This window comes from Lethenteron reissneri, chromosome 34 (assembly GCF_015708825.2).
Source record: "Lethenteron reissneri isolate LAM-NWPU_2019-01 chromosome 34, ASM1570882v1, whole genome shotgun sequence".
Taxonomy (NCBI): Eukaryota; Metazoa; Chordata; class Hyperoartia; order Petromyzontiformes; family Petromyzontidae; genus Lethenteron; species Lethenteron reissneri.
The window spans coordinates 9,132,910-9,151,229 of record NC_083812.1 but is presented as its reverse complement, the minus strand read 5'-3'; the positions used below and the strand labels follow the sequence as shown (position 1 = coordinate 9,151,229).

At 39.8% G+C, this 18,320-nt stretch overlaps 1 protein-coding gene across 1 annotated transcript in view; it reads right to left on the bottom strand.

Annotated features, from left to right (window-relative positions):
- Nucleotides 1-18,320, bottom strand: part of LOC133350654 (netrin receptor UNC5C-like) — a 101,657-nt gene that overhangs the window by 17,010 nt on the left and 66,327 nt on the right. The window contains exons 6-12 of the mRNA XM_061565253.1: nt 13,026-13,193; nt 11,547-11,711; nt 5,043-5,237; nt 3,784-4,419; nt 3,329-3,416; nt 1,284-1,452; nt 39-275 (exon numbers count right to left, since the gene is read on the bottom strand). Coding sequence (XP_061421237.1) covers nt 39-275; nt 1,284-1,452; nt 3,329-3,416; nt 3,784-4,419; nt 5,043-5,237; nt 11,547-11,711; nt 13,026-13,193 — 1,658 coding nt within the window. The remainder of the gene's footprint in view (nt 1-38; nt 276-1,283; nt 1,453-3,328; nt 3,417-3,783; nt 4,420-5,042; nt 5,238-11,546; nt 11,712-13,025; nt 13,194-18,320) is intronic.

Genomic DNA, 18,320 nt, shown 5'->3' with positions numbered 1-18,320 from the left:
GGTGGTGGGCGTAATCCTCGGAAGGGAGCGGCTCTCACCGTGAGGGACTCGGTGTCGTCGTTGAGGCAGTAGAGGCGCAGGCTGTACTCCAGGGAGGGGCACACGCTGGGCGCGAACGCCGCCAGCCTCAGCCGCTTGACGGCCGCCGGGCCGAGTGCCTCCCCCAGCACGGCGTACGTGCCCGGTGTCTCTGTGAGCACGTGGCACACCCGCTCCTCCAGCTGCCAGTGGCAGCACGGCGGCCGTGCAGGCTCCTCGCCCAGCCTCAGCACCTCCTGCAATGCCCGTGCACGGTCATCTAGCACGTTATCCAAACGGTGCCCTCCTCATTCTCTTCCCATCCCTTATATCCCCTTACTTCTGTTCTTCCCTCATCTTCCCTTCCCCATATAAAAATCCATGCTACCCCGCTCAAGGTCTCCACCTGGGTGGGCAGCGAGGACCCGATTTTTGTCCTCCCCTAAACCCAAGGGTAATTGAGTTTAGGACTCTTGTCCATGCGAGTTTCTGTGCCCCCTCGCTTTGTTAGAGTTTATGCTCTGTACCGGGCTCATGTTGGAATTACAATTAAAAAAAAACTATTTAAAAATCAATCCAGGAGGGGAGAATTAAGAAAGGCAAATAATGCCTCTACTTTATTGGGTTTATCTGGTGAAGATGAATTGCATTTTTCATAAGCATTGTTACCAGCTGGGCATTTTAAGAATAATTCGCATGCATTGAGAAATAAAGTGTTTGCAAGCTGGAAGAAAACGTGCTGAGATCGAAATGCTATCAATATATAAAAAAATATTTACAAACGTTGCTTAGCCACTTGTAAAAAAAAAATCTCAAGTAGAAAATTATTAGACTTTATTTTTTAACCTTACTTTCAACGATTCTGCCTTCATTATTGAGGCCGAAACATGTCCAAGGGGTTTATCTAAATTATTGTAGCCACAGTGAACAAACACCATTGAATATGTCACCATGACAGGCATCATTTATAACTAAACAAAATACATACAACACATGGCTGCAATTACAACCATGCCATTTTCACAGAGAACCCAAGTTAGTAATCTGAGATGTACAAAACAAACCTATTACTCCTGCACAAAGACTGACCCTACTGTACCAACACCACTATCTGCAAGACCTCAGTGCCCTGGTAGCCTAGCTACAGCCGTGAATCAACCAATAGCGACGTTTCTCTGTGCGACTCAAAAAAAACCCGTAGTAATGTGCACTGACGCGTGTATAATTTGCATGCGTAATATCAGCATGGGGCTGTGAGCTGTCACCTCCCAGGGGCCCGAGGCGAGCTGCCGCTTGAGGCTGAGGGCCCAGTCCTCCGGGCTGAGCTCTGCGCAGTGGCGGAGGGAGAGGATGACGGGGGAGAGGAGGGGGACGCTGGGGGCCCCGCATGATACCACGGGGCTCAGCAGGGTCTGGCTGTTCTCAAGCACTGGCCTGTGAACACATACACACAAACACTCCCTGTTGACTGATATAACGACACACTGCTAAGTGTTTTATTTTTTCATCAATTGCTTCAAATCTTACCACGTGGAGCTTATGATCCCATATTGATATTTCCTGTCATCAAATAAAAAAGGTGCAGTCCGACAATGCACTGATGGTGTACTGCTGGAGGAAGGGCCTCTCTTCAAGATGCAGCTTCAGAGAGCCCATCTTATCAAATACATAATATACATTTCCTGGATAAAAAAATATATATATATATACCCAAAAGTGTTCTGTGAAACAATGAAAAGAAATCATATTCGAAATATCCTGAGACAAACGGCACATCAGTTTTGGTGAGTAGTTATCAAACGAAACTGGGTGTGGTAGTGAAGAAGATTTTTTCTTAAAGCAAGTAAAATATTTACAGGTACTGACTAGTCTTAGGTATGGTCGATGCTATTATTTTTATTGAATGTGAACAATATGTGCTTTGGCATGCCACGTAATCGTAATTTTGTGAATTTCACTATGGGGACCTCATTTGCCAGTAAAAATATGATAATTGGTTCTTTACCCTTCTATCTGGCAACAAAACTGACACCTTTTTTTTGCAAGGAGTCATGTTTGCATAGACCGCAATACCTGCAGTCATAAATACAAACAAAAGACATAACTCTGATAATGTGCACTGAGACAGCTTTCCTGTCTCGGGTGTGGACCAATCAACTTCAAGGACAGTGCACATTATCAGAGTTATGTCTTTTGTTTGTATTTATGACTGCAGGTATTGCGGTCTATGCAAACATGACTCCTTGCAAAAAAAAGGTGTCAGTTTTGTTGCCAGATAGAAGGGTAAAGAACCAATTATCATATTTTGTGAATTTCGCCAAGACATTGTGATGAGGAACCAGTGGCTCCAGTTGTGGGCAGTTTAAATTCGATAAAGGCTACAGCTGTGTAGACAACTTGCCAACATTATCTGCTTACAGTTTTTTGTTATTTAAACTACAGTTTTTTTGTTATTTTAGATAGGTTCAAATAAAATAACAAAAAACTGTAGTTTTTTTGTTATTAAACTGTAGTTTTTTTGTTATTTTCTTTGAACCTATCTACATGACTTTACCAAAAGACCCAAAGAATATGAATTCCTGCAGTCACGAAAGCTTTAGGTCAATATTTAAGATTATCTGTTACTGTAGTTTCTAACATATCTCACCATGACATCTCGTGCCATCAGTGGTGAGGATCAAGCCGCATGCCTTTATTTACCAAAGGCTTCTTGGATTTGATTTCACTGCCATATAACAATGTGGTAATGTTTTTTTTCTTCATCTGGATGTTTAACAAAACCACACATTGTAATTTTATTCGTAGGAATTATAATTTGCATTGTGTCACTTATAAGTTATAATAAATATAATTATGAGATTCGTTATGTCAATTGTTACTGCAACTAATTGCAGGATAAAGAATCATGTTTTAGTTGTAAATATGTACATTTTGTTTACTTAAACAAATAATAAATGTATTTGCTTTTTGTAAGGTTAAATAGTTGTGCTTTCAAAGGCTATTTCCAGGTGATTAAAATAAATATAATCTAACATCCACTATTTAGCTATGACCTATTTCTGTTATTCTCTAATTAGTTACATTTGCATATTTTTCTTGTAATTTTCCTGAAGGTCAAAAATATAAATGTACATTTGGTAAATATATTTTATTTTAAGTAGCAAAAAATATACGTATAGATTTTTAGAAGAGAAATATATGAACATGCAGTTTCGACATTCGAACATCTCTCAGGCATGTGATACTAAAAGCAACGCTAAGTGGATTGCTCTTGAAATACTGCACAAAGAAGTCAGTATTGGCATCTTGCCTTTTCTCCTTTTCTCTGTGGATGGTGATGTACATCTGGTAGAACTGGCCTGGTGGAATAGCCCCTGGTGGTACTAACAAACTCACTCCTGAGAAAAAGAACACATACACGGGATAAATGACAAGCATAGTTTATAAGTTTGAAGGACAGATCCATACAAGAAAATATAGAATATGAAAACTAGACCATGCTTTAAAACAGCTCAATACCTATGTTTTACCTTGTATTATAAATGATTAAATGCAATAATAAAAAGGTAGAAACTATAACAAGATACATCTCATTTGGTCAATGAATTATTCGCAAACATTAATGCATTGCTTTATTCCTTTCTCAAACAGAAACACGTGAAACGTACTACATCAATTAAAGGGACACAACTTTTATATGTAAATCCGCAGCTACATGCAGTTGATTATTTATAAACAAAATATGATGAAAGAAAAGTACTTTACCAGAGTGTGCGATGGTCAGCCGTCCACCAAGACAGCAGAATGTCCCAAATACAGTCGTGTCCGACCCAACTTGGTGCATCTCGTTATTGTCAAGACACGTTTCTGTTGGTGCCAAATCCAAAGTGTGATGTTGGATCATTTTGTTGGGTTGCCTTGCTCCATGCATGCGAGACAAGCTGTTCAAATGTGCTTCGGAGCTTACTCCTTGACGCAAGGTCCTTTTAGGAGAGGTACTTGTACTGAAATCGGTAAGGCTTCCAGAGTCAGCTTCAGGGGCCTGCGTTTCCAGCGAACTCTTCGTGGAATGGTGAGTCTCCAAGCTGGATAAGTCAACGTGAAGGTGCGTTCTTCTAGGCGATTGCATTGTGCCAAATCCTGTCAGCGTGGCAGAGCATTTTTGTAATCCTGACCTTTTTGGTGATGGTCCAACACTTTCATCGCCTTCGTTGTCAGTGGAGGCGAGCACGGAGGAGCTGCATACCTTTATCTTGTGGCCAGGCAATGGCTCCAGTAATGGAGACTGAGTCATTTGTATTTTATGGGTGGCATTGTGCACAGGATAAACGGGCTGAGGAAACGTCCCAACCGAGGCTGTGAGGTCAGGCTGAATGGCAGTCCTCAGTAAATGAGAATCATCTGCTTAGAAGAATGTAAACAAAAACATTATCTTGTAATGTGCATTCAGTCCTCCAACAGATTAGATCGCAAAATGCTGGTACAGTGAAATAATTACAAGGCAATTCTTTAATTACAAGGCAATTACAAGGCAATTGTTTAATATTCAATAATTATAATTATATTTAATTATAATAATTACAAGGCAATTATTTGGCCAGAATGGTTTAATGTGGCCTCAACAAGAATTGGCAAAAGATTAATCAGCTGTACCAATTAATAATTTGAGCTATTATTCAGCACCCATTGAAGTTTGATATGAAATAATTAAGAGCATTACTTTCATTTGATGAAGCCTTGTTAACTTTGTGGTGTAGCTAATTAAATCAGGAAGCAGAAAACTACATTTCTACATTAATTAAGAGGCAAGAAAGATCCATTTATTATTTACAAAATGTTATAATGAAACGAATTAACATACTCTTTGTTGATTTCTATTGGTTACAATTTTCTTTTTACATTTTCTAAAGCTATTAATGCGTTTAAGCATTTTAAATCAGACAAAATAAATGAAAGCAAATAATAAAAAGCAACGGAATACAAGAAATAGATCTTGAGAAAAATAAACCATCACAGAAGCTCACCGTTTCTGCCAGCTTTTTGATTGACGGGACGGAATCCGCCGGTTAGGGCCGAGGCTGAGTCGATGATGTCAGAGCCATATTCTTGACGACGTCGTCGATACAGAACAAAGGACGCAGCCAACACCACCCCGACAGATATCACGAGGGCTACAGCCACACCGGCATACAAGGCGACCTCATCTCCAGCCTCTGAAGCTGCCACACACAGGGAATATAAAAGAGGAATAAACGGTCATAATAACGATGCCAATCCAGTGCACACTCCACTCTCTTTGCAATACACGCCAGGGAATGGCAATAACACAACAATAAGGCAATAATGGGTAATTTGTGTTATTTATTTAGTATGGCTAGAGAAGTGTATATTAACAAGGGAACTGTGAAAACAGTGCTGTGAAATGAGGCAGACAGCATTTGGTTCACCCCTGCAGTGGCCTTGTGTTGACGAGAGTTCGAGTTGACTCTCAGTTTGTCAAGTTTTAACATTTCTAGGAACATTTTGAAAAGCACATTTATTTGTGTCTGTATGTATGTATGTTGTAGCCAACCATGCTAATCAGAGGTGTGAGTTTTGAGCAGTGTGGTGTATATGTGGCGCTCAATGAGTTTACAGCTAGTTCGCAGCGGGTCTGGTTTACAGTAAACAGCAAATTGTGATGTTGTACCTTTGTGAAACATGCGCACAGTCAAACGTGCGCAAAGTCATTTCAATAATGACTTTGCAGGAACAAGCATGAACATATTTCCAAACAAGTAATGTCAGTTACTTGTTCTATTAAGTCATCCATGGAAGCAGCAAATAAAAAAATACATGCTTTGCAATGTTAATGTCTAAAACTTACCATACCGAAAATGCTGAAGGGTCTATAGATTATAATGATATTCAGCTCCTGCTCATCTCCAAATGAACAACACCCTGTTACCGGAAATTCATCAAGTTAGCGGTCCATCCAAAAAATCCCCTTGGGGCCAAGAGGAAAGAGTGTGCAATTGTAAAGGTAGACCTAATTTTAGGATGTGGAGGGGAAGTGAGAGGGCAATTATGAAACTACGATTATGCAATCTGCTGTCTGTATGCAAGCCAGGGCAGGATTATCAGTGGCCATGACGCACGTTTCTTTCTCCTGTGAAAACGATTGCAGCAACAGCCAACCCTAACACATCTATAGGGATGAGGCTGGACTGCAGTGGTGGAAGTGAGAGGTGACTGGATCAAGAGGAGGATGTAATTTTGCCAACTGGTAGTGGGGACATCTGCACACCCAATTCCCACTAGACCACAATCTCTTTATCTGACGAGTTGTTCTTGGCCAACAATGCCACTTATTAATGTTTGTTGCAGGCAAATATAAATTAATAAACGAAGCAAGTAAAAGCATCACATATTTTGTGACCATTACGTGCTTGGCAGCATCAGATAAGCAGGCAGACTCTTTGGTAGACTAGAAAACATATCGTATTCATATGAAATATATATAATGTGGCAGGTGCATTTATACATTAAATAGTGTGAACAATAGACACTATATTGTTTGTAGATTACTATAGTATACTATTCTTACATCATAATCAAATCATAATCAACATTATTGTTAGATTTGCTCATATAAGATATAATTTTATGGTGAACAGCCTCCCAGCTGGGTTAGTCAATTGTTTAATAAATTTACCAACAAGCCCTGGATTCTCTAACAAGGATATTAAAACATTTGACTTAATCTTCTATAAGAGAAGGCCATTCTTCATTGCTGTCAAAATCCATTATTGTAAAATTGTCTGATATAACTAGAAATACTTGACAACAAACCAATTCATCCATTATCTATTTGGCAAAAAAAGTAACACTCACAAAGCACATGATATTTATTTTATCCCAACAAAGACCATAATGGTCTGGTGACATACTAACATGCAAGTCAATAAATAAACACATAAAACAATGAATGAGGCAAGTAATAATATTAGTAAGCCACTGTACCTTCATAAAAATGCTTTGTGACTATTACTGGGGGTTGACAACTTCTCCGGGGATTTTGTGACATTGTGCGATACTATCGTGGTAACAGGGCAAAGTAGCTTGTCATGAAGATGCCACTGCAGCTCTCAGAACCTATGGCTTGTGTTGGCAAAATGTTTATGAAAGCTTTAAGTCAAATTGTTTAACCTTAGTACAGCAAAATGTCTTGCTTTTCGGCATGTAATACATTCACAAAGATGGCCACAAGATATGCTCTTGCACGTATTTAGGGACTTTATCACCGTCGCATGAAAGATACATATGTTCATCCATCATATTGCACATAAAATACAATATTTGGAAATCTAGGGTATACGTTTCAATGCACAGTGGAAACAACTATTATGCTGAGCATTACAATGCTTCAATGCATCCAAAAAGCAGCCATTGGTATCAAGAAGTCACGTTATGAGCATCAATATTTTCATTCTTGCATGTGAAGCACACGTAAACAATTATTTTATGTTATACCAGGTAAAGGCCACCGGTACATGGCAGTTGCAATGACGGCCATTACAAAGCCATTCAATTGCGTGCCTCGAGCTACAATTGACGGTTTTATTTTGCACAATTTTATACCAGTGCCACTTTACTTTGAATAACAATTTATATTATTTTAAAAACCACTATACTTAAAATCTTTACTTGTGCGTTTCAGATAGTATTGAGAATTCAATTGCATATAAAATTCGGAATTGCATGATTTATGCATTCAAATGTTTTTCATGTATAGGAAACTGATATTCCGATATGGATCAATATTAGTGTGCACATGCAATTCGTAACATGTCACCAATGCTCATTTATGTAGCACGAGATTAAAGTTGCCTTTAACGAGTTGTACAATGCTTGCAAACAGCTTCATATTGCGATTGAATTACGGAATACAGCCCTGGATCACAATTGCAATTTGAAATAACTCAAAAGAAAACATTAGTGGGTTGTGGTGGCCTAAATAGATGACCTCAATACTTTAAAGCCAGTTACTGTAGTGGATGTGAAAAGATGGACAATTGAGGATTGAGGAATTACACTTTAAGGAATGAGGACAATTGCCATAGCACTTATGTAATTATCACGAAGGCCATTACATCAACTGGAACTTGCATTCTAATCCTTGTTAGAAACCTACATTATTGTGTTTAACGATCTCTACTGTGGCCACCACTCTGCTAATCCTAACGTGAAAACACTTAATTTCATGGCTTAATTGGCAAAGCAGTGTAACAAAAATATAACTTTTTTCATGCATTTTTTTTTAAGTAAGCAGGATTTTTAACAGCTTCCACTGAATACATTTTACATTATAATTTTCACTAAGGTGTGTCACATCCTTGCAATCCAGGGATTTGGACTCAAGGGTCGAAGGATCATGCACACTTTTAAGTTTAAGTTTATTTGATTTGTTGCACGGATGATGATCCCGATTATTCAGTTTCCAAGCTATTCTACAAGGAGGATCCGTGGTGTGTGAGCACAGCAATAGCAAAACAAAGACAATGACATCAATTTTGCAGAGAACGAGTGCAGGGTCCTCAAGGAATATTGCACAATAAACAGGTGAGGTATTCTGAACCGGTGCGGAACTTTGAGAGCCTGTCGTGGCTCTGCTGGTGGCACAGAGACTTTCAAAGGACCGTCACGACTCCATCCATTTACACCGGCTCATCTCAGCCGTTCTTTAATCTAGATTGAAAATTCATTTCTTTAGAACTGTTGTTTGTGTTTCCCTCGCACCTCTGATTATCAAGGTTGACAACACATAGTGTGAAAAAACAAGTTCAACATATATGTATACAACAGGGCTTCACAGCAGAGCGGTTTTCCATTGGCTCTTTGCTATGTATGTATGTTGAACTTCTTTCACACTGTACGTAGCCAACTGTGCTAATCGGAGATGCTGGAAATGCTAAGCCAGAACCAAACCATGCTAATCTGGCCTCACAAGACATCTGAATGTGGCTCGGGGTCAAGCGGGGCCAGCGGTGGGGCAAATGACTGGTTTTCTACCTATGATGTCAGTCAGTACAACTGTGAAGATACAGCATCACCACATCGGCCACATTCCATCTCGTGACATTGCGTGTGATGCCAGCGGCACAGCTCGGCGATGGCAGGGAAAAAACAGCCCCGGCACCTCGTGAGCCGAGTCGGACTGGCTCAGCGAGGCACCAACATGGCTTGGTTGAACAGTGGTGAAGATTATTTATTTATTTTATGTTCTCCGCGAATGATGCGCTTTTTCGATTTCCCCCCCCTCCCAGATTCTGTACAGCCTCGTGAGATGCAAGTCAAATGTGGATGCAACATAAATCCAAAACTGTAATTGTTATCTCCTCATATTGCATGTGTTTTCTCAAGGTATTGTGGTTTAATTCTACATGCCAACCACCCCTCCAAAAGGATTGGCCAAACATCCCGGATATAGGACCCCCCTCGGCAATAGTGTTGAAACTCTTTCTTGGATAAAGTACATGATTATGATAATTCAATATGATTGCAGTATTATTATTATTTACGATTATTTATCCTCTGCACTGGTCTTATTTACACATTATTTTTCGTATTCTTGACACATAGTGCAGCTAAGTTATACGGTCTTTGATAAAACACTTTTCTCATAGAATGTGCCATGCAATGCGTTCTAGTCTATAGTGGCTGAGCTTTTTCATAAATGCCTCAATGGATAGAGGAACAAAGTGATGCTGAGTGCATAGTCTCTTGACCCAACACACATGATGTTGAGTGACCAACAATATAAGATACCTGCACTATTGTATTCAATTTATATGGAGTAGCACTAAGCAAACATTTTAGGAATGATACTGCTGCCTCTACAAATATTGAACTCAAACTAAAGAACAGATTTTAATGGAAGCCCAGGACAAGTTTCACTATGTCATCCCCACATAATTCTTCATTGTCATCGGATTATTTGCAAAACAAAAACAATACACTTTTTGATTAGTTTTGTCATGTTATTTTTAAAATGTCACCTGTGATTTTAGTGCATTAACTCTGGAAACCCTGTGGAGTTGAGCGCATTAACATATAACAGGAATACTTTTCTCATAATTATGAATAAAATGCTCAGTCGTGTGAACTTTCTCTGAAAAATATCCTCTACTGTGCTAATGATAGAAACATATTTCATGAAGGTGTGAATATCAAACACAGGCAAATTTGTATTGTGCTGCACTCATGTTAGCCATCAAATTAATAATTCGAAATGTGTTTATGTAAACATCAATCTACTGAATGCTTGATGGATAATTTTAAATATACCATTACGCAACCGTGACGGGTATAAAAAAAAAACCTCATGAGGTTGCCTGATAAATCATCCATTATACTGCCAAACTATTTTGCCCATGTAAAAATATACAATCAATGTTCAACAGAATGCGTTTATAAAGTTATGTTTCTTGTACTTTTTTTTATTTAAATGAAAATGTTACAAAGCATTACCAGTGCAAAATTATAATTTGCTCTGCTGGAACGTACGCATGCCGGATCGTGGGTGAGCCATACGGATGCTGCTATATGAACACCTCAAGAGCATTTCGCATTTCCATAGACTTCAATGATTAATGCAGAATCCATTCTGTCATTCTATCAATCTCACATGCTGCTGAAGTTGAGCTGATAACATGGGTGTGATTGCATAGACAATCAAGAGTGGGAATATTAGCATCTGCTTAAAGTGTGGTGCGTAAAGATAACTGCGGATCAGATGGACGATTTAATACATGAGCACATTTAGCAGTAGATTTCTCAGCACCCCACAATCAGAGGAAACACACTCTCTAGACTAATAAATGCATGCAATAACAATTTAATGCATACAACTATTTTGGCTCCCCCTTGTGTAATGAGGATACCCACATAATCATGCTTAATTGCAGTTCACAGCTATTTTATTTTATATGCACTTGCCACTAATTGGCAATATAAATTATGGGAAGATTTGATCTATTTTCGGCGAATGCATAAAAAAACTGTTTCATTATTGACAACATGTCATTGATTTGGTTTGTTACGTCACGATTAATTAAAAACTGATATAATGCAGGACTGCTTATTTATAAATAAAAGGTAAATGTGCAGAGCCCAGCCATTGTTCACTCACACCACTGCTGTCAGAAGGGCCTCGACTAGAGGGGGGCTCTAGAGAGCTCTAGAGAGCCCCCCCTCTCTAGAAGGCTCTCGAAAGCCCCCCTCGAAGGTATTTTGTATTTGGTCTCATCTTCCACACTGACCAGACGTTTAACAAAACATAGGAGTACCCATTTTTTACCCCAATACACACAAGCTGCTGATCGACTAACTGTGTTGTACCCATGTACACTGCTGGCGTTCACAGCCATTACACCATGGCAGAGTCTGCCACTTGTAAATAATGTTCCCCATATATAAAAAAAAACAAGAGTTGCAAATTCACGTGCAACTTTGATTATTGCAAAAAGGTATTAATATGATTTTCTCACTTTGTATGCAGAGAGCGTCGGAGCAGTTCTGGGACTGCAGTGGAGAGCCGTGGCAATCCTTGCCTCCGTTGACAGGGGCCGGGTTGGAGCACTCCCGGCTCCTCCAGTGGGTGCAGTCGGGACCACAGGTCGACCACTTGCTCCACTCCACCCAGCCGCCATCCACTGCCACGGCACGCAGCACAGCAGGCGGGACGACGACACGGCACGCGGAACACAGCACAGAATGGCGTTATGACTTGTGCAAATGGGTGCATAGAGGAAAATCCATTTCCTATACAGCACAGGATCACTGCGCCAAAATTGGCAATATGTAAACAGAGAGAACCCAGCTTCAAAATATATATTGTCGTAATAAACACTGTAATGTTAACCTTGCAAGTTCACAGAACATTTACTTAAAATTTACCTTTTGCATCTCATAAAATATACATATCTGTGCAAGTCATATATTATACACAGATCCCCTCTATAGCCAATGCAGACTGTTGGGGCAAGTGCTGTAAGCGAGCACCTATGAAGGCCAGCACAGCACACGAGGGTGTGGGTGGCCAGCATCACTCCTGACAGCCATTGTTTCCCTAGCGGTGATGTTTACACCATGTACTTATTTGAGGCTGAGTCGGTATAGCGGAGGACCAGGACTGGTTCAGATAATCATCGCTCGTGTTGGTTGTGAGAGGAAATCGAACTAAAGTTGCTAACCGCAACACTACCGCTCTTCACACACACCCACAGAAAATTGAATATCTCAAAACCACCATGACTATGACAACCCTTTCAGGCAGAATTTACGAAAAGTATGTAAATTAGTATAATCATTTCTAGAAATTAATTAACCTCTGATTCAAAACAGCATTTCAATTAGCATCATAAATTCCTATCATTAAATGTATTGGAGCAAAATTGTGAATTCAGATGAGAGAATAAAATTAACAGTAGCAATGCCGCATGGTGGTTAACAATCCCAGTAGAATTATTCAGTTATACAACTTCCAAAAGCTGTTTGAATTCACCTTGAAGCTGATTACTCATTTCAGTATTTCAAACTCACCAAATCTTCCCTTGAAGCTATTGGTACTTGGGCCATGAAGAGGTTATGGGAATTTGCCATAACCTGCTTTTACACTCAGTCTTGTTTTCTCCCTTTCATTTGCATTGCATTATGTGTGCTGTCAGGATTGTTGCTGTGTATGCATAAAAAATCAAAACAAACCAGTCTAGTTATTTAAAAATGAGTAATTAGATAGCAGGTATCTCAGTTGGTGGCTCTGATGCAGTGGAGGAAATTCAACATTTCAATGGAAGAGGCTAAATTATCTATAATTGCCAAGGCTATTTCTTTCCTTGAAATGATTGGCTGAATCGATGGCATTTAAACTCATATGTTTATGATTGTGAGTCAGGTACTCTAAACCACACTGCCACCCAGCTGTGTCAGGCCAGAATGATATCATCACAAAAACCATGAAAGTATACCTGGACAAATGGTGGAGCAGGAGATCTTTTGAGTACCCTGCCCATTGCACACAGCTCCTCCGTTGAGAGGGGCTGGGTTGGTGCAGCTCCTGGTTCTCTTCTGGGTGCCACGGCCACACTTGCTGTTACAGGGCGACCACTCTGTCCACAGGGACCACCCCCCATTCACTGCAGAGAGAAGCCATAATTCAACTTAAGGTAAAGATTGCAGAATAGATGCAGCCTCCCATCACTCCATTAGGCAGAGCTCTAGACAGCCCCTCTACGCGATGTGGCCTGCTCTTCAATGCTAGCCAGACATATTGGACAGATAGGAGTACCCACACTTTACCCCACCACATGCAACCTGCCAATCAACTGTGGTGTACCCGTTTGGGCTGCTGGATGGACAGAGCCAAGGGGATTGTTTCTGTCACCTCTGGGAGGTCAAATCCATTCGGCAGCCTGTGGATTGCAAGTGCGGTGTGGTAACCATTACCCCAGGGCATGAAAATTTTACTGAAATAAACTGCTATAGTTCAATAGAAAATTAAATGACAACACAGTGATACTAGGACACAATTATCATGACCGTACAATTAGGTGTCCTTTTCCATATGCCAAATAATTAACACATGCAACTTGAAGTACCTAATTAAAGTCACAATTATTCTTTTATTTATACATGAATTTACAAGTATTGCAGTGCATGCGTGTGCTTTTTGAAGGCTAGAGCAAGAACACCGAAAACAGATAACGGTAAATTAAAGTAATATTTAAAGACAAATTGGAAGAGCAACCAAATTCAGGTTCATTATCAGATGTAACAAGCTCCAACTTAATATTGCAAGACCATTTTCAGGTGTGGCCAAAATAATACATTTACTTTGCAAGTGGACAATTGCATTAGCAAATATTAATTAATTAATTACACCTTGTTGGAGACTGTTTAAAATTATTTTATTATGTAAAAAAAAGTACTTGGCATTAACAAATTGCAGAGTACTGCTTATAAGTGTATAAGACGTACTCGTGTATAGGCTCACTGTTTAGAACAAATAAGAATGCCCATGACAGTATATCCATTCACCAGTTCAGCCATGCTAAAATTAGCATTTCTAATGATTGCCGTTTGTTTTTGGTAGATATTAACTTCAATAACATGAAACGTTTGCTCTACACCGTATTGGTAATGGGGGTTATGCGTCCATACTTCACCACGCTGGTCAGTGCAGGTTGGTCGAAGATCAGTTTAAATATTCCATGTCACCGAGGTTGGGAATAAAACTCAGGTTGCCAGGTTCATAATGCAGTGTGTGAACCAGTGCACCACTACACATAAAGCGCCTTCCATATACATGTACCGTGCCAGTAATATTTGCAGTTAACTAATTTAATATTTATAATAACTGTATTATTACTGAATGTCTATACACTGCAAATGGTTATATAAAGGTGGTTGCTTACACCTCCTACAATTTTCAGGAACTAATAAATAAAGCCATCTGTGAAGTAAATATCAAATGTGCACGATGCATTATGGAATCGTTCATGAAATCAACATATGTGGGTATTGCATAAAATTATCCATTCATTTCAATTTGACAATCATTCCTGGAACTGCCATGTGGCATTGACATGCTTAACCTAAATGCTAGCTCAATGTGCTCAATAAAAAAAAAACACCACTGCAATGCTTTGTCGAGTAGTTTCAATTAATGCATTTCCATTTTAATAGGCAAAAACATGCCATTACATTGCTTTTAAATTATTAAAGTCAGAGCCATGAGAGTCACAATTTTTAAAATAGTTTTTTCATCAAGTCTGCAACATGTTCTCTCATTAGACTGATGCAATGTGTGCGCCTGTATTGTTTGTTCCATGTGGGGAGCGATGGCATGCAGATCGGTGCACTGCGCTGCAGACCCTGTAACTGGAGTTCATCTCTAAGCCGCAACCTTTCCCAGGTCGCCTACACTATAATGAGCACCTGCTGCAATGTGCAAAACATGAGAACTGGGGAGACAAAGGTGATCGGATGTGTTGATGGCAACTCCACCACCTAGTGTACTATGTTGGCCTCAATAGATACTCACTAACAGCACCTGCACGAACATGCTGACACAGACAATTTGGGGGATCTTTGTCTATTTTGTATTTGTTTACTTGCATGAAAAGTAGACATGCCTTTGCACAGTGCACTCATCAGATACATTTGCCCTACCCTATCTTATCAGTCTGATCAGACAGGTTGGAAGACACAACTAACACATCAAGCTTTCCACAATGTTTCCATATGCAACTAATATATATCTTCTTGGTTCTTTCGGTAAAGTCACGTAGAAGGGAAGTAATAAAATAATAAAAATAAAACATAATAAAACAATTTATGAATAGCTTCGGCAATCACATGCTGTTTCACATGCTGTTTCATTCAGACTCTGTCGCCTCGACGGACCTGGTTTTCACCTGAGGACGGCTGCTTGCGTTGTGGCCGAAACGTCGTGAGAATTGTTTTATTATGTTTTATTTTTATTATTTTATTACTTCCCTTCTACGTGACTTTACCGAAAGAACCAAGAAGATGAATCCCTGCAGTCACGAAAGCTTTAAATCGAAAACTAATATATATTTATATATATTTGGCCTGTGCATATCCAATAAGTGTCTTGATGTATGATGGCTATGATTTAAAAAGCAGAATGTATTTAATCACTGTATACAATCATATCCATACTATCGTGAAAATAAACAACCCCTTTGGGTGTAAACCTGCAGTTTACATGCACAAGTAATTAACATCAACTTCACTTACTATTATGCATTGTTAAGATCCCTGGGGCCTTCAGTATAACATTAAGGTTATGTCTCCATACTGCTTCACAATTGCATTTGTGAATCTAGTTTTCTATCCATTAACTATAACACATACTGTGATAATAGTAAAACGATGGCATTAGGTTACCAAGAGTCATGATTTTTTTTGTAAATTGACCACCAACACGTTCAACTATCTCTGTTTTAAGTGCCATCGTTCGCACAATGATTGCCGAAGCTATTCATAAATGGAACTCCCCAAAGTGGCCCAAATACTCACATAAGGAATTACAAAAAATATAAACGTATACTTACTAATATATAAAAAAAACATTTCGTGGTAAAAATAGAAAAGTCGTGGCTTCACTTTGCTAAGTAGTATCACGCCTGGCATTAGCAGTGCATTTTATGAGACATCGTTCAACGAAATAGACAGAACCTTAAAATAACACATTCCTGCGGAGGGAGCTGGTAGGAACGTTGGGTTGCTCAGTCAATGGCCAGGGTCAACGGCGGCGTGGTGTATTCCGCAAATATGGCCGACTGTGAGGGCGGGCACAAGCCGGCGTGAGTAGGTTAAACGTTGAGTTTTATAAGGGCACCACGGGGTGACCAGCCCCTCCCCACCCAGCCCCACCCCTCCCACCCTCTACTCAGCCCCACCCTCCCCACCCAGCCCCTCCCAACCTTCCCAAACCAGCCCCTCCCCACCCTCCCCTCTCCACCCGTCCAACCCCTCCCATTTTTGGATGCACGATGGACGGACACAATAATCCCATGTGGGCTGGTGGAACCAGGTGGTTTCTACCAGTAAAAACTGTCATGATTCAGGTTTTTTTTCCATATACATTAATATATATAAAATCTAATAAAAAATGTTCACTTTGCACTGAATATACTACTATATAAGTATCATACTGATCAAGTAAATTAAAAAAATATATTTCTTTTTTATTTTCACATTCACATTATTCAGGAATATATACAACAATTTAAAGAGCAGTGAAAGTTTTGATACGTGTGCAAACAGAGGGCACGAGATTCACAGGCCATTGAAGGTGGAATAATAACAAAGTAGTCACCTTCGTATCAGCCAAAGTTTGCTAGCATGTTTATTTCAGGGCAAGGTTTAAACGTGCAAAAAAACACACTTGAGTGGTGAACAATAAAAAAGAGCAACCACTCATGCATCTTAAGAAGCACGCTTTCTAGATTCAACCAAATATAAGGTTTTCACATGGTACTGTATGTATGCACATATGGTGTGTATCAATGTGCAATAATAGAGGTGAGCGATTCCTGCAGGAATCTAATTAAATTCCAACAATTTCACCCTGGACAATTCCTGCAGGAACTGTGATTTTTATATGGTTTATTCCCATGGTACAATTTCCATTCATTTTAATGGGAATTTGGAAGATTCGTGCAATATAATTGTACTCTTTTGCCATTTTATTGCAAATCTAGTTTAGCTAACATTCTTCTATGCTCACTTAAAATTCAGCTACGCCTAGCCAAGCATTGCTGATTCCAGTTGGCCAGAATGCCAATTCTGGTTAATTCCAGGCTGCTAAAATCATAATTGAATCTCAATGTCGATGCTCAGCATGGACAATTGGCCTGATTCCTCCCCAGTTCTGGAATGGCGTTCAGGTAACTTGGGAGGCAAAAGAAACCTGGCTGGCATAGTGGCCAATGTCTATTTTATATGCAGCATTGGTGATTTTGGTTACAACAGATGGCTGGAATCAAATTTGATTCCAACTTTGATTCCAGCTCCCTCGTATGAACCAGGCATTCCTCCTGCTTATCATTAGAGATTCAATTTGGTCGACCTGGCCACAGAGGCCTTTATGAATTCCATGTCTGGCTCAGGAAAGCCTGACCAGGCCAGAGAGCCCCACATGAATACCATGACTGACTCAGTAAAACCCGACCAGTCCACAAAGGCCCTCATGAATACCATGCCTGGCTTAGGTAAGCCCGACCAGGCCACAAGGCCATCATGAATACCATGTCTGGCTCAGTCAAGCCCCCCCCCACCTCCCCAACAATTCCATTCCTATAATCCAACAATCCCATTAGGAATCCTTTTAGATTCTCAGAATGTAATAATCATTCCAGGATAAAACCTGTTAGAATTACCCAGCCTTAATGTGCATGCACTTGGAATGAGATGTCAACTACCTCGCCTTGTATACAGGAAGTTGTAGGTTCGATTCTTCCCCTCATGCCTGCAATATATTTGGAGTTTGCATGTTCTCCCTGTGGTCGTGTGGATTTTTCTCTGGGTCCTTCGACTTTTCCCTCCATGTTTAGAATCAACATGCATTTTATAGTACAGTAATTTACTGCTATAAATATCCACATGATAAGCCACTTCGTTGAGCTATCATTTGTGGCCAGGTTGCTTCTGAAAAAGAGCTATACAGCTCAGGGGGCCTTACCTGGTAAAATAAACAGTCTAGTTTTAGTTTAGTAGTTACTGTATTTGTGGAT